Source organism: Stegostoma tigrinum, chromosome 16 (genome assembly GCF_030684315.1).
Source record: "Stegostoma tigrinum isolate sSteTig4 chromosome 16, sSteTig4.hap1, whole genome shotgun sequence".
In the NCBI taxonomy this organism is placed as follows: domain Eukaryota; kingdom Metazoa; phylum Chordata; class Chondrichthyes; order Orectolobiformes; family Stegostomatidae; genus Stegostoma; species Stegostoma tigrinum.
This window is the reverse complement of record NC_081369.1, coordinates 35297791-35319703: the sequence shown is the minus strand read 5'-3', so window position 1 is coordinate 35319703 and position 21913 is coordinate 35297791. Positions and strand designations below refer to the sequence as shown.

At 41.4% G+C, this 21913-nt stretch overlaps 1 protein-coding gene across 5 annotated transcripts in view; it reads left to right on the top strand.

Moving 5' to 3' along the window:
• The window catches only part of ankrd27 (ankyrin repeat domain 27 (VPS9 domain)), a 76170-nt gene that overhangs the window by 43446 nt on the left and 10811 nt on the right, over positions 1-21913 (top strand). For all 5 annotated transcript variants that reach the window (XM_048547118.2, XM_048547119.2, XM_048547117.2 and 2 more), the window contains 9 exons: positions 2377-2459; positions 2678-2793; positions 3217-3309; positions 5967-6164; positions 7966-8025; positions 8285-8404; positions 10011-10055; positions 18714-18830; positions 20131-20328. In XM_048547118.2, coding sequence (XP_048403075.1) covers positions 2377-2459; positions 2678-2793; positions 3217-3309; positions 5967-6164; positions 7966-8025; positions 8285-8404; positions 10011-10055; positions 18714-18830; positions 20131-20328 — 1030 coding nt within the window. The remainder of the gene's footprint in view (positions 1-2376; positions 2460-2677; positions 2794-3216; positions 3310-5966; positions 6165-7965; positions 8026-8284; positions 8405-10010; positions 10056-18713; positions 18831-20130; positions 20329-21913) is intronic.

The window sequence follows — 21913 nt, the reverse complement described above, 5'->3', positions numbered from 1 at the left end:
CCCAAAAATCCCCCTCACCAAGATTGCAGTCTTTTCTACCACCATGTTCACAGCCTGAGATTATGGTTCAGTTGTTAGTGCATTCTGCCTTTGTATCTCGATCCCTTAAAGCTTTCTGGAAAGAGATAATGGGAACTGCAGATGCTGGAAAATCCAAGATAACAAAGTGTGAAGCTGGATGAACACAGCAGGCCAAGCAGCATCTCAGGAGCACAAAGGCTTACGTTTTGAGCCTAGACCCTTCTTCAGAGAGGGGGATGGGGTGAAGGTTCTAGAATAAATAGGGAGAGAGGGGGAGGCGAACCGAAGATGGAGAGAGGAGAAGATAGGTGGAGAGGAGAGTATAGGTAGGGAGGGGATAGGTTAGTCCAGGGAAGACTGACAGGTCAAGGAGGTGGGATGAGGTTAGTAGGTAGGAAATGGAGGTGCGGCTTGGGGTGGGAGGAAGGGATGGGTGAGAGGAAGAACAGGTTAGGGAGGCAGAGACAGGCTGGGCTGGTTTTGGGATGCAGTGGGGGGAGGGGATGAACTGGGCTGGTTTTGGGATGTGGTGGGGGAAGGGGAGATTTTGAAGCTTGTGAAGTCCACATTGATACCATTGGGCTGCAGGGTTCCCAAGCGGAATATGAGTTGCTGTTCCTGCAACCTTCGGGTGGCTTCATTGTGGCACTGCAGGAGGCCCATGATGGACAGGTCATCTAAAGAATGGGAGGGGGAGTTGAAATGGTTGGCGACTGGGAGGTGCAGTTGTTTGTTGTGAACCGAGTGGAGGTGTTCTGCAAAGCGGTCCCCAGGCCTCCGCTTGGTTTCCCCAATGTAAAGGAAACAAGCTTCAAAATCTCCCCTTCCCCCACCGCATCCCAAAACCAGCTCAACCTGTCTCTGCCTCCCTAACCTGTTCTTCCTCTCACCCATCCCTTCCTCCCACCCCAAGCCGCACCTCCACTTCCTACCTACTAACCTCATCCCATCTCCTTGACCTGTCTGTCTTCCCTGGACTGACCAATTCCTTCCCTACCTCCCCACCTATACTCTCCTCTCCACCTATCTTCTTTTCTCTCCATCTTCGGTCCGCCTCCCCCTCTCTCCCTATCTATTCCAGAACCCTCACCCCATTCCCCTCTCTGATGAAGGGTCTAGGCCCGAAACATCAGCTTTTGTGCTCCTGAGATGCTGCTTGGCCTGCTGTGTTCATCCAACTTCACACTTTATTATCAAGCTTTCTGGACATATTGCCACGTGTGACATTCCAAGATCTAGTTCTGCAGGCAGCCACTTAATTTTCATCAGCAGCACCATTTTGGCTATATCCCCTTGTTTTAAATTATTACAGTAGAAAGTTTAACATGTCTGTGAATATTTTGTGGTTCCTCTGTCTTCATAACAACGTGTTCAATAGGATCTTGTATAGAACCACAATTTTTGGGCCACATAATATGCATGTGACTGTAAGTTAACAGTTGCTCATTTTTGCTCCATTGGGCCATAAAAGCATGAAAAATAACTGAACCAATCAGAACCTTTTTGAATTTTCACTTTTTTGAGCTGAACCTGAATCTTGCCACCGTATTGTATTGTTCCCAGCTTGAATTTATACGGACTTGAACTTGTCATTGTATCCTCCTGAAAGCACTTGTGGTGGGCTAAAGTCTGTTCTGCTGTTAAGGAGGCGGCAACATGTATGATCATATGTTCTTCAGATAACGCCAAGGACAGTACAGTGTGTTGCTGTGGACTTAGCCAAGGGAGGCTGATAGGAAGGGAGAGAAACTGTGACAAATTGGATTTGAGATGTGGAGGAAAGGAAAGCTGGCATACTTGGGTTAAGCAAGGGGAAGGGAACGCGTCTAAATGGACTAAAAGAAAATTAAGAAAGAATGGTGAAATGGACAGTTAGGGATTGAGACTGGACAGACAACAAAAATCTGAGAACAAGATTATTATTGGTTAAAATGATAAATCTGTAATGTTCTTAACACATGCTTGATGGGAATGCTACAAAAAGGAATTTATTATTACTTTAGCAGTAATATTTAATTCTCCTGCAAAGCACTGAAAAAATTTATCTATCAGTATGCGCCAGCCAAAATTTGAGAGTTGCAGGGGACTAGCTATCTCAACAGAGCTGAAACTGGTGTATTATCCATTCTGTACCTTTTCCAAGGTGACTGTGTGCTGGATAATGTCAAGGGGGTATTTAAAGTCTATGGAGTATGTCCAACCTGCAGTTAAGATTATATACATACAACTTCCTGGGGAAACTTCGTTATTGTGCAAGTAAATTTGCTTTTTAGCCAATTAGCTGATTTTTGGTTATTTAAAATATCTGTGTTTGTATAATTGAATCAGGTATCTGATGATTTTTCTATTTTGTAGACGGTTGAATGACCCATCTATTGTCACACCATGTTCTAGAGATGACCGGGGTTATACACCATTGCATGTAGCTGCTTTCTGTGGTAAGCATTGCATTTGTGCAGTGATCAGATTTCTACAGCTGGGTAACTTGTGTCTATTTAAATTCTCAGATTTAAAATTAATCCCTCAATTTAATGTTTAAATTAAAATATTTGTCGAGAACTACGCAAAGGGCAGCTTGTTAATTTGGCACTTGTAGAATAGTTCTCATAAAATGTTTTCCTAAGATAATTGTTAATGCAAGTATTTTATCCTCCAGGCCAAGCATCATTGATTGACCTATTAGTTGAAAAGGGAAGCACAGTTAATGCTACAGATTATCATGGGTCCACCCCACTTCACCTGTGCTGTCAGAAAGGGTATCAAAATGTGACTGTAAGTAAATTTGACTTTCAAGACATTGCTGAAAGCTGATTGATTATTTGGAATAGAAGATTATAAACAAAGGAGAGCGCTTGCCAGTCTCTAGAGCACTTTAAGTTTTGACAAGTAAACTAATTGTCTATGAAGGAATTATTTTAGTAATTACATAACATAGTGGACACGAGACAAAATACCACATTTCCACTCGTGTGTTCAGGATATTCTGGTTGTAAAAACAGTGCTGCAGTGTTTGAATCAGTGCCCATAAACTGCAGACAGGAGTAAGAAATCAACTGCAGATTTTTTTTCCCTGCCCAAAAAAAGCCTGATTTTACATGTAACTTCAAAAAATGTATTATTGATGTCTTGTTTGCTAGTTTTACTGAATCGCTTTTAAGTTGCACAGATTTTGATACCTTTCTTTTAAATGCTTAGTTGCTTCTTCTGGACTACAAGGCTAGCACTGAAGCACAAGATAATAACGGCAATACTCCACTTCATTTGGCTTGCATGCATGGTCATGAAGATGTAAGTTTGCATATTGAACAGAATTCAACTTATATGAAGTTTTAAGTATAAATGTGGTTGTAAATCTTCCAGGAATATAACTTTACCATTTGCTTCCATTATAATCCCACACCTACATTCTGTTCCCACTGATCTTTCCTTTATCATACTCTCTGTCTCCAAAATGTCTCCTGTTTGCTCTGTAACTCCCTATCCAGTTTTTGACCTTGCAATGAGCTCTCAATAGCCTAATGGTTAACAATATCAACAACAGTAAGCTTGCATTTATCTAATGCTTTTAATATAGTAAGATATCCTAGATTGCACCAGTGACATCACTTCTAAAGTGTTTGTAGACATCTTGAGACTCTGAAAGATAATACATAAAAGTAAGCCTTTTTCTTTTTAAGTCTTAATGCATTTCATAGAAGTAATGGCAACTGAGCCAGAAGCTGTCTGGGTGAATGCATTGTCAAAGTAGTAGGTTTTAAGAAGACCTTGAAGGAGAAGAGTCAGCCATTTGAAGTGGGATTTAAAGAGGAATTTCAGAGATGTTGGATCCATACTCTAAAGGCACAACTACCAATAGAGAACCAAAGGAAAGCAGGAAAGGGCACGTAAGAGGCCAAAGCCAAAGTCAAAAATAGGGATGTTGTCGGGCAGGTAATAATAGGCTTGGAGGACTTTATAGAAATGGCATTAGCCAAGATTGCTATTTTGATTTTCTGAGTGTATCGGATTTCTACTACATTGTTGATCATGACATGTTTTAAGAAGTTTCATGTAGCACTGATGAACCTCAGTTGGCTTCATATGAACATCATGTTAACCCCTGTTTCTCCCATTTTCTCCTCTTGCCTTTTTTGTTCAGCAACTGGCGCTGCTTGCTGAGGTCTGTTTGAATAATTCTAGGTCTCCGCTTAGCTAGTGATTAAAAGTTGGGAATATAGCTGATAGCATTGAGCTCTCCATTGGCATCTCCTTTCTATTCTGTTGACAAAGATCGAAGAATCCAATGCAAAGTAGGTTAATCGAAGTTGGCTAGCTTGTGCTTGTGCATAATATTTTCATATGCTGACCTAGGATGGCCAAAGTGCTTGCCCAATGGAGAAAGGTACAGTAACAAAAGTCAAATTCAGTAAACGAAACCTGTCCCATTGCCGGTTTCCTGAGTTATGATGCTACATTTCTCTTTGGTCTTCAGATGTAGATGTGACAACACAGGGATACAAAGCCTCTAATGACTATCAAGTCCAACAGTTAAATAATAAAAACAGAAATTGCTGGAAAAACGCAACAGGTATGACAGCATCTGCCCAGGGAAAGCAGAGTTAATGTATCAGGTCCAGTGACCCTTCTTCAGAACAGATTGTAGCCAGTAAAAGGTTGGTATATATGTATAATCTGGAAGAACAGCGCCTCATTTTCTGTTTGGGCACCCTGCAGTCTTCAGGACTCCTTATAGCGTTCAGTAAATTTAAGGACCTGAGTACTGTCTCCCATGTCCTTACCCCAACATCCACGCCCCAGAAGTTGTCATCACATGGGCTGCCACCACAACGATCCATTATCAGCTATCACTGGTCCCTACTTGCAGCTGTTCATTGTCCAAAGCTGATCTTTACCTATTCTTTTGATTTGCCCAGCTTTTTTTTCTATCTCCGGGTTCCATCTCCATCTCCATCTCCATCTCCGTGTATCACTTTAATGCTTTCCCTACCCAGTGCTATCTTCAACGTATATAACAACCTTTATCTAGCTACAATTGGCTCTGAAGGGTCTCTGGACTTGAAACATTAACTCTGATTTCTCTCCAGAGATACTGCAAGACCTGCTGAGTTTTTCCAGCAATTTGTTTGTCTTTCTGATTTCAAGCAACTGCAGTTCTTTTGGTTTATTGTTAAAAGGTAAATCAATTTGCATTAGATCTTTTCCTGAAATCTATTTTAGCTTATGTATTTGACAATTAAATTGATTGGACAGGACATAGATTTTGAAAATGATTTGAAACACTGTTTGAACAACATATCTTTTGTCAAGAATCAAAAGGTTTCCTCACAAAGAAGGCAGATGACTTGCATTTATATGGGAGGATGTTCTAAGCCACTTAGCAACCAATTAAATATGTGTGAAATCTGGCCCCTGTTCTAATATAGGAAATATACCAGTTTGGTTGTACACAGCAAGCTCCCACAATTAGCAATGGAATACATGGCCAAATCATCATTTTCATGAAGTGAAGAACTTACCAGAGGGTTTCCCTTGCTTGCCTTAAAGAGCTATTACCTGAAATTCGAAAATATTTAATTTCTTCATTGTGTTGGTATCTCTTGTTAACTAAGTTTCGAAGAAAACCTACTCCGCACAGCTGTTTTTCAGGATGTGCTGGTTGTTAACAAGTTCAGTAACCTGTAATGTAATGATGAATTTACCAGTATAGCTATCTAATGTTAAGGGAATGTCATTGAAAGTCTGGACAGTTTACTATAATTATTAGAAACAAACTGTCTGCATTGAGTGCAGTAACCAATTTGTTTGGTCAACTTTTAAACTTTCCTTCTGAGGTGGCCCTCCAAAAAAGTATTCCAATAGATAGAATAGAACTGGAAAGAAAGATGTAAATATATAATATTTGTTCTTTCAGTGAAAATAATAGTTTTATTTTTGTTCTTTTGTAGTGTGTCAAAGCTCTAGTGTATTACCATTTAAATACCTGCAAATTAAACATGACAAATGACAAAGGTGATACACCTCTCCACATTGCTGCACGATGGGGTTATGATGGCATCATTCAGGTGTTGCTGGAGAATGGTGCTAGTAATGAAATTCAGAACAAAATGAAAGAAACACCTTTACAATGTGCACTTAATTCTAAGGTAATACAAGCTAAACTTTATATTGACCCATGTGTTGATGATGTTAAACATTGCGTAGGTTCATATTGCAAGATCATGCAATTTATCCTTATTAACTATTTAGGAGAAACAGAGACTGCTATGGATGATGTATAGAGAGAAGCTGATTTTATACAGGATTCAATCTTGAAAATTAGATTACTGTATCTAACTATCCACACATGACTACGAGGATTACTGAGTATTGTGGGAAAATTGAATTTGATGGCACAAGTATGCAGTCAGCACTTCTGAAGTTTCATAATCGCAAAGCTTTGCTAGTAGAAAAGAAATACTTCGTAATCAAATTTGTATTTCAAATGCCAAGATTGGCATTTATCTTTTGTTGTTAATTTAATTTGTCTTCACAAAAATGAAGGAAGGGATCGGACAATTGAAATGTTTTGCCCATTTAAGCATTTGAGAATCAAATTTTTAAAAGTAACATAAATGCTTCAGCAGATTTTAACTAGGCAATAAATCCAACTTTTCATCAGGTACCAGATTATCTCTCGTCAGTTTTAGTTTGGGGCAACTTACAAAAATAACTTGGCCAAATGTGTCAATTTAACAAAAAAATCTACATCTAAAGCTATGTATGAGATCTTTCTCCCTTGGATTGAACTCTCTTTACAAATCAACACATGAATTTTAATTTTATCCTTAAAAAGAAACTTTACTCAATGGGTAACTTTATAAAACAAGATAATATGATGGTCGGAGATAATGGGAACTGCTGGAGAATCCAAGATAACACAGTGTGGAGCTGTTTGAACACAGCAGGCTAAGCAGCATCTCAGAAGCACAAAAGCTGACGTTTCGGGGCCTAGACCCTTCATCGGAGAGGGCTCTGAAATAAATAGGGAGAGAGGGGGAGGCAGACTGAAGATGGAGAGAAAGGAAGATAGGTGGGGAGGGGATAGGTCAGTCAGGGGAGGACGGACAGGTCAAGGAGGCAGGATGAGGTTGGTAGGTGGGAAATGGAGGTGCGGCTTGAGGTGGGAGGAGGGGATAGGTTAGAGGAGGAACAGGTTAGGGAGGTGGAGATGAGCCGGGCTGGTTTTGGGATGCAGTGGGGGAAGGGGAGATTTTGAAGCTTGTGAAGTCCACATTGATACCATTGGGCTGCAGAGTTCCCAAGCGGAATGAGTTGCTGTTCCTGCATCCTTTGGGTGGCATCGTTGTGGCACTGCAGGAGGCCCATGATGGACATGTCATCTAAGGAATGGGAGGGGGAGTTATGATGGTCATTGTTTGCCAAATCTTAAAAGTTGAACCTTTAAAATGAGAGTGTTCCCCAGGACATAGTAGTATGTTATGGAGAGAAAAGGATCTAAACTTTGTGCTCTTTACAATTCACAATCCATGGGAGTATGCTAAAAGAAAGCCAATCAGGAGTAAATTTTATCAGATGCCTCATTGCTCTTTGCTAAAATTAAAATTTATGGTGGCAGCCTGGCAAAAAAAATTCACTTGACTAGAGGATGTTGGAGAGTTTGCAAACACAAGACAAGAAATGAAGGGAAAAATTCCAGAAATTCAAAGATGAAAATGGTCAAAATTAAGAAGAGGAAAGTTAAGATGAATGTTTGGGAGGAACATCATGATATGTTATGTAGCTGATTCATGTTAACCATTCGATTTGTGCAGCAAAATTTCTTTTAACTGTAAGAAATTTTCATTTTGAACCTGAGCATTTGTATCTGCAGACTGAATGAAAAGAATATTGTTAGCAGGTAATTAAACTTTTTGTTAAAGAAAAGTGTTGGTCTCTGCTCTTTAGATTTTAGATTTGCTGGAACTTACCTACTTTGACAATGACCGGCGACACAGCATGCCAGAGGTAACTACCAATACCAAGTTGTCTGTCTAAACTTGCCCTTTTTCATTAAATGTAAAAGCAGTTAAGTATATGTCGTTGTTTTGTTAGAATGTGAAAATGCACGTTTATTTTGCACACTTTTTGCTATCTTTCATTACCATGTTGTGTTCCTCCTATCCTTCAGTTTTGTTGAATTGTATTTTTAGTAACTGTTAGTATTTTTAGTAACTATTATTTGCATTGTTTTACCTTGTACTAACTCAACCATTGCTCTCTGTAGTCGGTTGATAGATCAACTCAACCTTCCACTGATGCTGGTAGTCAGAAATCATTTCTTTCAACGGTTTCCTCCTTATCAGTTGAAACTAAGGCTGAAGAAGAGAAAGGCAAATATAAAGAGGTGAAAGCAGTTTTATTTTATCTTACTGTGGACAATTTCTCTACACGTTCTTTTGTCACTTCAACCTCTAAATCTAAAGTTCCACGAAACAAATTGCTTTGCTTTGTTTTAGCACTGAATAGAGCATCAAAGTGAACTGTCTCTCTTTTTCTACACATATTTGCAAAGAAGTCAAACCGGAATACCAATTTGATTTAGGAATGTTCCATACTGCTAGATAAACTAATTATTTCACTTCTCAAACATGTAACCAGTTTGTATACTGCAGAATAAAATTTAAATTAATACACGTATCATCAGTGATCTACCAACTTTATATCTTACCTGAAAAATAATTTTCAGCCAATGATATTGCCATATTTTAAAATCTGTCTTGTTAAGTTTTTTTGTTTTACAGCTAAAATTAGTTAAATACTTTGTCATTTCTGTCTTCATTGTATCCTACTTATACATAACTTATACAAATTTAAAACTGTAATTTTAATGCCATAAATATATAGTACGTTATTCTACCCAATGCAGTGTTGGTAACGAGTGAGTATCAGAGTTCTACTGTCTGGAGTCATTCCAAATTTTGAAATTAGTTTTACCTATAAATTTCATTTTTTGATCAAGGAGGTGGATTAGTGGTGTATGTTTTTACTTAAACCATAGAATCCCTACAGTGTGGATGCAAGCCTTTCGACCCATCAATTCAACACTGCCCTCTGAAGAGCATCCCACCCTATTCCGTCAACCCTGTATTTCCCATGGCTAATCCACCTGATTTATCCATCCCTGGACACTTGGCAATTTAGCATGACCAATCCACTTAACCCGCACATTGTTGCATTGTGGAAGGAAACTGGAGCACCTGACAGAAACCCACACTGATTGGGCAAGAATGTGCAACTCTGCATAGACAATCACCCGAGGCTGAAATTGAACCCTGGTCCCTGGTGCTGTAAGCCAGCTGTGCTAACCACTGTGCCACCAAAGTGCTTTGTTACCTTGTTATTTCAAGTCACAAAGCTATTTACTCCCAATTATCACATTAATGGTGGGGCAGGTGCCGACTCAAAATAATTTGACAGCTTAGAATTTTTTTTAAGAAGGTCATAGGATATGGGCATCACTGTATTAAGCATCTATTGCCCATCCCTAATAGCCCAGGATAAGTCTATAGTGAGCTATTAATTAATCAACAATGTTAGTAATGGCATTTATAAGAATAAGTGAATGTTTTAATGATGAGACTGATAATGTAAAATTTAGCACCCAAGAAAATTACTGAAAAATTTTCAATTCCAGCCAGAATCTGAAAATAAAAGCTTTCGGCTGATAATACAAAGCGTAAATAATATTTTGAGGGTTAATCTTTTGTTTCATTTATGTTGTCACACAAAACCTTTGCGAATAAGGTATCTGAAAGCAAGATTTTCATGTTGAGCCTGCACACAGTTAAGAAATGGATTTTTAAAAATGTTGACTCTGTAATTTTAACATCTTTGTAATCCCCGCTGATCAGATTATAAAACTGCTGCAAAGCATTGTACTAAAGCAGATGATCCTTCCTCTTCACTTAATATTAAGAGAGGGAGCTTAGCTTGTTGCAATTTTATTGCAGGTGGAAAAATTATTGCGTGCTGTAGCTGATGGAGACATAGAAATGGTAAGTTCAACCAGTCAAAACTGGACCAATTGAAATTACTTGAAGGGATAGACATGTGATTTCCTCGATTTTGGCAAAATGCCAAGTAATTACTGGCTCTTGAGTGTAGGTTTTGTGCTTTTTAAGTATGCTTTTCCTTTTGTGCATTTGAATCTAAGGTCCATTCATAAAGTAAACTATATTTGGCGGGACATAAATATCAACCTCTATTTTTAAGGAACTGATATAAAATGTACTTTGAAAAATATTTGGAGAAGTCACATCTGATTTAAAATTTGTACTGTTTCTAAGTAGATTTTGATTGTACACCATGAAGCTTTAATGTGTGGATTAGAATAATACAAAGGAAAATAGACTTGAAGTGCTTTGTTTTATTTTAATTCAGATTGCATTTTAGTTCTCAAAATCAGGAGAAATGTTTTTAGGATTATAATAAAATGGATGTCTTGGAAGTGTTTATCCAGAATATGAAACTCTGGTCCTAGACAAACTGCCTTGTTAATTGTAATAACACATAGCACTGTTATATGGTTGATGTGTTGTTGTGGAGGCACATCATGCCAAGGTTTCTTCTCATTAGTATGTGCTGATGGATTTTCACCAAATGCATATTACTAAACTGTAAACAGCTGTTGAAGTTCTGACAATATGATGCCACTTGCCCACAAACAGTCTAAGGGTTATATTGTATGGCATAGTAAAATCCTGAATATAGGAGTCTGTGTAATTTATTTTAAAATAATATTCATCACTCCAATCTATTCTGCTTCATATCTTGGTAGTTTGTGATGTGACAGAAATACTCAAATACGATAAGGAAACTTTCTTATCTCAAAACAGCTGGTTACTATCTGTGAAGAAAATAAACTTCCAGATAATGCCACACCTTAGAGTTACTTCAAAGAAACTTTAAGCAGTTGTAACTAGCTTTATTTACATTAATTTGCAGATAAAACACTTGCGATCAAATTCTTTACATATAAAATCTCTTATTGACTTTCAATAGCCATTATAAAACATTGCTAATAAAATGTGAGGCTGGATGAACACAGCAGGCCAAGCAGCATCTCAGGAGCACAAAAGCTGACGTTTCGGACCTAGACCCTTCATCAGAGAGGGGGATGGGGAGAGGGAACTGGAATAAATAGGGAGAGAGGGGGAGGCGGACCGAAGATGGAGAGAAAAGAAGATAGGTGGAGAGAGTATAGGTGGGGAGGTAGGGAGGGGATAGGGTCAGTCCAGGGAAGACGGACAGGTCAAGGAGGTGGGATGAGGTTAGTAGGTAGATGGGGGTGCGGCTTGGGGTAGGAGGAAGGGATGGGTGAGAGGAAGAACCGGTTAGGGAGCCAGAGACAGGTTGGACTGGTTTTGGGATGCAGTGGGTGGGGTTGAGGTGGTGGTGGAGAGCTGGGCTGGTTGTGTGGTGCAGTGGGGGGGAGGGGACGAACTGGGCTGGTTTAGGGATGCAGTAGGGGAAGGGGAGATTTTGAAACTGGTGAAGTCCACATTGATACCATTCGGCTGCAGGGTTCCCAGGCGGAATATGAGTTGCTGTTCCTGCAACCTTCGGGTGGCATCATTGTGGCACTGCAGGAGGCCCATGACGGACATGTCATCTAGAGAATGGGAAGGGGAGTGGAAATGGTTTGCGACTGGGAGGTGCAGTCGTTTGTTGCGAACTGAGCGGAGGTGTTCTGCAAAGCGGTCTCCAAGCCTCTGCTTGGTTTCCCCAATGTAGAGGAAGCCACACCGGGTACAGTGGATGCAGTATACCACATTGGCAGATGTGCAGGTGAACCTCTGCTTAATGTGGAATGTCATCTTGGGGCCTGGGATAGGGGTGAGGGAGGAGGTGTGGGGGCAAGTGTAGCATTTCCTGCGGTTGCAGGGGAAGGTGCCGGGTGTGGTGGGGTTAGAGGGCAGTGTGGAGCGAACAAGGGAGTCACGGAGAGAGTGGTCTCTCCGGAAAGCAGACAGGGGTGGGGATGGAAAAATGTCTTGGGTGGTGGGGTCGGATTGTAAATGGCGGAAGTGTCGGAGGATGATGCGTTGTATCCGGAGGTTGGTAGGGTGGTGTGTGAGAACGAGGGGGATCCTCTTTGGGCGGTTGTGGGGTGTGGGGGGGGTGGTGTGAGGGATGTGTTGCGGGAAATACGGGAGACGCGGTCAAGGGCGTTCTCAATCACTGAGGGGAAAGTTGCGGTCCTTGAAGAACTTGGACATCTAGGATGTGCGGGAGTGGAATGTGTTATCGTGGGAGCAGATGCGGCGGAGGTGGAGGAATTGGGAATAGGGGATGGAATTTTTGCAGGATGTTGGGTGGGAGGAGGTGTATTCTAGGTAGCTAGGGTGCCATGGGCCCCAGCTATGCCTGCCTCTTTGTAGGTTACATGGAACAGTCCCTCTTCCGCACCTACACAGGAACAAACCCCACCTCTTCCTCCGGTACATTTATGACTGTATTGGCGCCGCCTCTTGCTCCCCAGAGGAGCTCGAACAGTTCATCCACTTCACCAACACCTTCCACCCCAACCTTCAGTTCACCTGGGCCATCTCCAGCACATCCCTCACCTTCCTGGACCTCTCAGTCTCCATCTCAGGCAACCAGCTTGTAACTGATGTCCATTTCAAGCCCACCGACTCCCACAGCTACCTAGAATACAACATCCTGCAAAAATTCCATCCCCTATTCCCAATTCCTCCACCTCCGCCGCATCTGCTCCCACGATAAGACATTCCACTCCCGCACATCCCAGATGTCCAAGTTCTTCAAGGACCGCAACTTTCCCCTCAGTGATTGAGAACGCCCTTGACCGCGTCTCCCGTATTTCCCGCGACACATCCCTCACACCCCCGCCCCCCCCCCCCCCCCCCCGCCCCCCCACCCCACCCCACAACCGCCCAAAGAGGATCCCCCTCGTTCTCGCACACCACCCTACCAACCTCGGGATACAACGCATCATCCTCCGACACTTCCGCCATTTACAGTCCGACCCCACCACCCAAGACATTTTTCCATCCCCACCCCTGTCTGCTTTCCGGAGAGACCACTCTCTCCGTGACTCCCTTGTTCGCTCCACACTGCCCTCCAACCCCACCACACCCAGCACCTTCCCCTGCAACCGCAGGAAATGCTACACTTGCCCCCACACCACCTCCCTCACCCCTATCCCAGGCCCCAAGATGACATTCCACATTAAGCAGAGGTTCACCTGCACATCTGCCAATGTGGTATACTGCATCCACTGTACCCGGTGTGGCTTCCTCTACATTGGGGAAACCAAGCGGAGGCTTGGAGACCGCTTTGCAGAACACCTCCGCTCAGTTCGCAACAAACGACTGCACCTCCCAGTCGCAAACCATTTCCACTCCCCCTCCCATTCTCTAGATGACATGTCCGTCATGGGCCTCCTGCAGTGCCACAATGATGCCACCTGAAGGTTGCAGGAACAGCAACTCATATCCCGCCTGGGAACCCTGCAGCCTAATGGTATCAATGTGGACTTCACCAGTTTCAAAATCTCCCCTTCCTCTACTGCATCCCTAAACCAGCCCAGTTCGTCCCCTCCCCCCCCCCCCCCCCCCCCCCCCCACTGCACCACACAACCAGCCCAGCTCTCCCCCCCCCACCCACCAACCCACTGCATCCCAAAACCAGTCCAACCTGTCTCTGCCTTCCTAACCGGTTCTTCCTCTCACCCATCCCTTCCTCCCACCCCAAGCCGCACCCCCATCTACCTACTAACCTCATCCCACCTCCTTGACCTGTCCGTCTTCCCTGGACTGACCTATCCCCTCCCTACCTCTCCACCTATCTTCTTTACTCTCCATCTTCGGTCCGCCTCCCCCTCTCTCCCTATTTATTCCAGTTCCCTCTCCCCATCCCCCTCTCTGATGAAGGGTCTAGGCCCGAAACGTCAGCTTTTGTGCTCCTGAGATGCTGCTTGGCCTGCTGTGTTCATCCAGCCTCACATTTTATTATCTTGGAATTCTCCAGCATCTGCAGTTCCCATTATCTCTGATAAAACATTGCTTCTTTGTTTCTGACTGGTGCCTGATGAGCAGTGGCAGCTGCGTCTTTGTTTCAAAAGCCTCTGATTCAATTGGTTCTGATCACCTTCAGTCTTGGTTTCTAGCTAACTTCATACTGACCTCATTGGTAATGACCGCCTACAGTTCCAGAGAAATGATTTTGTGAAAAATCAGCAGATGAACACACATGGATTCATTATTTGCTCCACCCAGATTGTCACTCTTATCTTTCGCATAGATGTAGTCTGCCTCTGATGCTGCTGGCACTTTCACCCTGTTTTGACCATTTTCTTTTTGGAGACTTGCATTTAAGAGATGGTGCCTTCAACAATGGAGCACCCCACCTTTAACAAGATCAACTTAGATTTTTGTGTTCACCTCCTAGAGTGGAATTTGACCCAGAAACCTTTTTGGAGGAAAGAGTGCTATCAACTGAGCAAGAGTTGATGTAGTCTCATTGAATGAAAATGGAAAGATTTGGATTTTGTTGCCAGACCAAAAATAAATTCAAATTAATTTTGATTGTCTCTCTTTCAGAAAAGAAGTTTTATTGGACATTTAAATCGGTTGTGCACTCTGACTTGATTGGTGCCAGTTATTTTGTAATGGAACTGAATAGCATAATGAAACAAGTTCCTGTTGAAGCCTTGAGAGCAAATAAAACATTTTAAAAATTCAGACAGAGTGTCTTCAAATTTCCAGCTATATAACGTTGAGTAAATATTTTGTATTAGCTGTCCCAAAGTCCTTGTTTACTTATGTGGTAGCGTGGGCAACGTAGTTGATGTGTAGTTTAATAGTCTTCCTCATTTTTTATTTTAATTTAAAGATTCATTATTTTCTTTTGTAAAATTACAGTGGGTTACTACGTCAATATATTTAGACTATTCAGCTGGGTATAGCGGAAAGCTGCCACATAAATGTTCAGTCACTTATTTATTATAATTGGTATCTGGGTCGGAAATGAGAAGACACCGCATGTAGCTATTTTAAATGGCCCTCTGTTAATCTTCCCATTATCCTGGAAATCCACTCTAAAGGTTTTAACAAGGTCTTAAACTGAAAGGGAAAACAGTGAAGACTGATTTAGACAGCAGGAATTCATGTATAATTTATTCAACGGTTATTCAGTAACGTGCTAACCTGCTGTCCTTCTGTCCTTTGCTTAACACAGCAAGCTTTCATAATTAATTACAGTAAAATAGACATTAGTAATTTGGAAAATAGGAATAAACTAAGCTTTGTGTAGAGTGGACTGTTTATATCTTTTAATATTACAAGAGTTAGTTGTGTACAATGGCACAGGTTTAAAATGAGATGGGTAGATTTAAAAGGGAACCAAGGAGTAATGTTTTCACACAGTGGGTGGTGTGTATATGGAATGAGCTGCCAGAGGAAGCAGAGGCAGGTACAGTTTGAGCATTTGAAAGCCATTTGGACATGTACATGGGCGAGAAACGTTTAGAGGGAAATGGGACTATTCGGTTTAGGAAACTTCATCAGCATAATGAGTTAGGCTGAAGGGTTGTTTCCATGCTGTACCACTCTTTGACTTTACTACAATTTTGTTTTGTGTTTGTGGTAAATGGGCAATTAAGCTGGATGTGTCTTACAGGATACAAATTGTGTATCTTTCCGTGTGTCATTGTGGGCAGGCATAGCTAGTTTTAACTCTTGTCCTCTCCTGTTATAGTCACTGGAAATCAGGCAAGATGTCCAGCCAAAAAGGCAGAAAATATTATCATGCAGTAGAGACAATTAATACAATACGTAGGTCTGGAGATTCTACTAGGGGTGTAATCTCCCGCCTGTGCCCCCCCCCCCCCCACCCCCATGGAAACTCACCATTCTGACCTGGGGCGTAGGTGCTGTGGGTGGGGAAGCATCCGGGAAACATCTTTTGAATTATTGCAAAAGTGTCACAGATAACTTATTGTAGCAACTCACTTCTGCTTAAAATTTCAGTGAAACTTAGTGCTATGTAATTTGATTCCACCCAAATCAAATTTGGGCCACTGAATCAACGTTGAAGTTACCAGAGACCTGATACTGTACAATGAGATAGGATTACTTATTAATATTGTATTGAAGGTACCTCTGGGTAGCAATGACCATAATACTATTTGAATTTTACATTCAGTTTGAGGGAGAGAAACGTGGCTCTGAGACTGTGTTTTTAAATTTTAAAAACAGACCAATTATGAAGATATGAGATCAGAGCTGACTAAAATGAATTGTCAGATTAGGTTAAAGATTAGTTCAATAGAAATGCACTGACAAACATTTAATGAGTTATTTCAGAATGCACAGAAAAGATGCATTTCAGACTGACGATCCACTATTTGTGATTAAATGGAAAAGCTAAAAATAATATCAGATTTGAAGACGAAAGCATGCAATTGTACAAAAACAGGTGGCAGGTCAGAAGATTGGGCAGGGTACCAAGAGCACAAAAAAAGGAAGTAATTGACTGAGAGTAAATTGGCTAGGAATATAGGCAAATACTGTGTGCACTTTTTTAGAAAAGGAAGGAATTAACAAAGTGAGCATAGATCCTATTGAAAATGAGACTAGACAATTAATGCTGAAAAATAGAGGTGGCTGATAATTTAACCAAGAGCTTGCATTGGTCTTCATTTTCACTGATAAAAATAACCTCTGAGAATAGCTTTAAATGAGGAAATGGTCTTGAGGGAGGAACTTGGGAAAACTGCAATCACCAGAGAAATGGTACTGAGGAGATTGTTGGAGCTGCAGCCTGCAAAGCATCCAAGTCTTGAAGGACTCCATACCAGGGTCTTTTAAAGAAGTAGCTAGTGAGATATTGGATGCATTGAATTTAATTTTCCAAAACTCCCTTGAATCATGAGTCCCATTTGATTGGATGTTCACAAATGCAATTTTTGTATTAATTCAAAAAAGACAGTTAGCTCAACATCTATTGGAAAAATGCTAGGAGCACTTATTAAAAATGACGTAGCAGGGCATTTGGATAAGCTCAAGGAAATTGGGCAGACTCAACATGGTTTTGTGAAAGGGAAGTTGCATTTAACAAATTTATGGAATTCTTCGCAGTCTCCCTCACACATGCATGCTATCTGGCATGCCTGTCTCTCATGCATGCCCTCCCTCGTGCCCCCCTCATGCACTTCTCTCGTGCTTTTTCTCTCTCTCACTCTCTTTCTCTCTGTTTCTGTATCATGCACGTTCCCTCTCTTGCACCCCCTCTACAGAAATTAACTGCAATATTTTCTACTGCTGATGGTCTAAGACATCAACTTTGTTATAACTTTGTAGCTGTGTGTGTGATTGTCCAAAAGCTGTATGCTTGACATGGCATTGATTATCTCAGATTAGCAATAGTAAACTTTTAACTAATGAAAACAGGAACAGAAATTGTTCGAAAGGCTCCGCATGTCCGGCAGCATCTGTGGAGCGAAATCTGAATTGACATGTTGTGCCCAGTGAGCCTTCAGAACTGATGGTAGCTAGGAAAAGGTCGGGGCAGGGGGTAAGAAACAAATGGTAGGTGGAGGTAGAGTCCAAAGAGAGAGAAGAACAGTGGGACAGACAAAGGAGTGGATAATAATCCAGCCTAGGAGAATGAATAATTATTAATGGGTACCATTACTGGCTAACAATGGGTTGTGTATGATAGCAGACCACATGACAGCAAGGCCTGGTGTGTAGGGTTTGGGGTAAGACATGGGGGAAGGTCCTCAAGCCCTAAAACTGTTGAACTTGATCTTGCGCCTCGAAGACTCTGGAGTTCCCAAGTAGGAAATGAGGGGCTGTTTTTCCACCTTGTGCTGCATTGCAGCAAGCCCAAGACACAGATGTTAGTCAGGGAACAAGTTGGTGTGTTGAACTGGTGGGCAACTGGAAGCTCAGGGTCTTTTTTGTGGACAGAACATAGATTTTGTGAACCCTTCACAGAACATCTAAGCCTTGTTTCCCCAGTGCAGAAGAAACCACATTGTGAGCAGTGAATGCAGCAGACTAGATTGTGTGAAGTGCTGCTTCACCTGGAAGGTATATTTGGGCTCTTGGATAGTGGGGAGGGGGGAGGTAAATGGGCAGGTGTTACGCTTATTGCGCCTGCAGGGGAAGGTGCTGGTGGGGGTACAGTTATTGTTAGGTGTGGACCAGGGCCTCCCAGAGGGGGAGCAGTCCTTTGCAGAAGGCTGACGGGAGGGGAGGTATGGGGAATATGTCTTGTGGCAGTGGAAATGGCAGCTGTTGATCCACTGGATGTGGATGCTGGTGGTTGTAGTAGGTAAGTACAAGGGGACCCTATCATTGTTGTGGAAGGGAAGAGAGGGTGTGAGGGCTGAAATCTAGAAGATGGGTTGAACCTATGGGAAAGAATTGTAATCTCATGCTGGCAAGAATTCAAAATCTTGATTTTGGTCAGCTGGGGTGGTTGAAAAGAAGGGAGCAGATTCATCTTTCCTCACCTGGTCGTATTGTTATCTTGGAATTTTGGGTACAATTGAACTGTGATCAGGTGACCGAATTTTCTCAGCAGAGAAAGAAACCGTGGATGTGATGTTCCAGCAGATTGCTCCCCTATCTCCACTCCTTCCTACTGTTTTGAAGATTACCTCCTTTTGTGTTTAATTGTAGGTTCGATATCTATTAGAATGGATGGATGAAGATCCAGAGGAAGAAGAAGGCCTTGTGTTGAAATCTGAATTCTGTCATCCTTTGTGTCAGTGTCCGAAGTGTGAGCCAGCACAAAAGGTTTGCCCCTTTTCCTGCGACATAATTGCTTCCAGTAACTGAGGTGTAAGTTCAATCCAAAATGTAGCTCTTGATTTACAGGAAAAACATCTTTACTCAGGATTAGAAAAGTAAATGGAATGTAGAAAACTTGACACAGACATAAATAAAGAAAAATTCTGCCTGGTCTGTAACTCTGATAATTGCCTTTTTTAATATCATTTATTGTTTAATTAAGCTAGGACAATGTAATACAAACATAAATTGTTCTCGAATTGAGCTGTAAAAGATGATACAAGTAATATAAACGCCCCTGTGAGATTCAAAATACTGCGCCATACATGTCTTTTACTGTGTATTCTTAGCATGGAGACAGAACCTATGGTCCAACCAGTCCATGCTGAACATAATCCCAAACTAACCTTGTCCCACTTGCCTGCACCTGGCCCATGTCTCTCCAAACCTTTTCTATTCATGTACTTATCTAAATGTCCCTTCAACTTAATTGTAACCACACCCACCACTTCCCCAAGAAGGACCACTATCTGTAAAAAAAAAAATGCCTCTTGTGTCTTTTTTAAATCTTTCGCTTCTCACCTTAGCAATGTGCACCGTAGTCTTGAAATCCTTCATCCTAGCGAAAAGACAATTACTTTACCTATATCCATCATGATTTTATAACCTCTATAAGGTCACCTCTCAAACTCCTATGTTCCAGTGGGAAAAAAGTCCCAGCCTTTCCTTATAACTCAAACCAGCCATACCCAACAACATCCTGATTAAATTTGTTCTGAATCCTCCCCAGCTTTCAGCACAGTTTTCCAGAAGACTCCTCTCCAATGTCTTGTACAACCTCAATATGACTCCAAAGTTTATAATTTACTCTACCTGTACTGCAGATCCCTCAACTATTGTGCCTGTCCTATTAAAAAAAATCTGTAGAATTTAGTAAAGCAGAGTTTTTCTTAAAAAGCTGAAACCGCAGTGGGCCCTCTGCTACTACATATACAAACAGCAGAGAAAGTTAGAACTTGGATTAAAAATGAAATTCACTTCAATAACTAGCAGAACTGTTTAGAAGTAGGTAATCCTTAACTGCAGGGCATGGACACAATGGCATCCACTGTAGTGTCCATGCTGATGCAAGACATGACTGGACAGTAAGGAATGTTAAAATGTGGAATGGCAAGAGGAGAGAGGGCATTTAAAACAAAAACAATTCAAGCAAGAAAGCTTTACACGGGGTTACTTAAACGGGTTATCCTGTGTATATTAAACAATGTTAATCATAAAAGGCTAATGACTAATTTGATCTCCATAGAAACTTTCCAGCATTACTATCAATGGTCTGAGTGTGAATTCTGCCAATCAAGATGGTTTTACTCCATTACATGTTGCTGCTCTACACGGACACTTTGACCTGGTCTCACTTCTTCTGCGCCATGGTGCCAACGTCAATATGAAAAACTGCCATAATGCAACACCACTTCACTTGGCTTGCCAACACAATGCCCTCCAGGTAAGCAAAGAGAAAATGACCTGTATTGAAACTCACTATCACACTGTACTCATTACTTAGGAACAAGAGTAAGTCACTCAACCCCTCAAGCCTGCTCCATCATCCAGTGAGATCATAGCTGATATGTAGCCCAACCTTTGCTTAACAAAGGCCCATGTGCTATTGCTGTAATTTATTGCCTGCAAAATCTTCCTTCAATGGCTCTTATCCAACTACACTCTCAACTATCAGACCTTCCTTCCCTCTGCACTTTACCCTCACTCAGGCACTACAACTCCTTTTCTGAAAGAGGATAGTATAGTCTTATTACTGTCTCGCTTAAGTGGACAATTTAAATTTTCAGACGTAACCATTTGGCGGGAACACATGCGAGTATAAGCTGCAGAGTTTCTGAGGAAGAGTCACAAGACTCTCAAACGTTAACTCTTTCACTGTGTTTCACAGATACGGTTTCTCCAGCATTCTGTATTTGTTTCAAATTTTGAGCATATGCTTCTTTTTTTGTTTTGGTTTTACAAGAGCCCTGAGATGCACCCTGTTCTGCTGCATGAGATGATGCAAACCCTATACACAAGCAGAATAGCAACAACGTTATGTAAAATGTTGGTGAGCTCAAGTGTAGTTGTGGGTTACTGAATTGTCATAGGTCAATCCAAGATGTGCCATGATAATGTGATGAGACTGGTGCATTATTGATGCTGCCCGTTAGCAGATGGAGGCAGCTGCTGCTCAGGAAGCATGCCTTGAGGTTTTGGGGAGTGCTGCCTAGCATGGAGGCCTGGAGAAGATGTTAGCAAGCTGCAGCTGCTAGGAATTTCCAGTGAGGAAATTGGCACCATCTTGTTTCCCACTAGTACCTGGGAGAATAGCAATCTATTTGCAAATGAGATGGGATTAGGTTTTAATGTACAAAAGCAAAAACTTTGTTTTCATTCCTGATTTACAGCATCCGCAGTTCTTTTGGTTTTTATTCAGGTTTTAATGAGATATTAATCGTGTGCCCCAAAGAGAAAATTGGACTATTTTTCACAACATTCCTTATTCAAATAACTGGTGGTATTCTACAGTTTTTCTTTCTTTTGGGTTGACTAGCAAATGTGAAACTTAATGCAACAGAAGGCCCTTAGGCCCAGTGTTTGCTCTTCAACTTGAAATGAACTCATTCAATTTTTCCGGTTCTTCTATTTATTTGTTATTAAATTTATTTTTAAATAATAAAATCGCTGTATTGGGTAAACTATTGAAAATTACAAAATAGTGTTGTATAAAAAGAACTCTTTTTTAATGTCCCCTTCTGTTCCTCACATTTTGACCTGGGCTTGTTGACATGGCTTGAGAATGAATGAGTGCTCTCTCGCGCTCTCCTTCCCTGTGTCTCGGTCTCTCGTCAACTTCATAGTGTACATTAGGATGAACCAGGTTCTTGAGTAAATAACAAAATTTGTGATTATTGTGAAAACCAGACGACTTCAACAAAGCTGATTAACACAACACACATTTGGAAATGTTAGGGTATATATACAGGCATTTCTCCTATAACACGATAGTTGCGTTCTTGTGTGACCTCATGCTATAGAAAATCGTG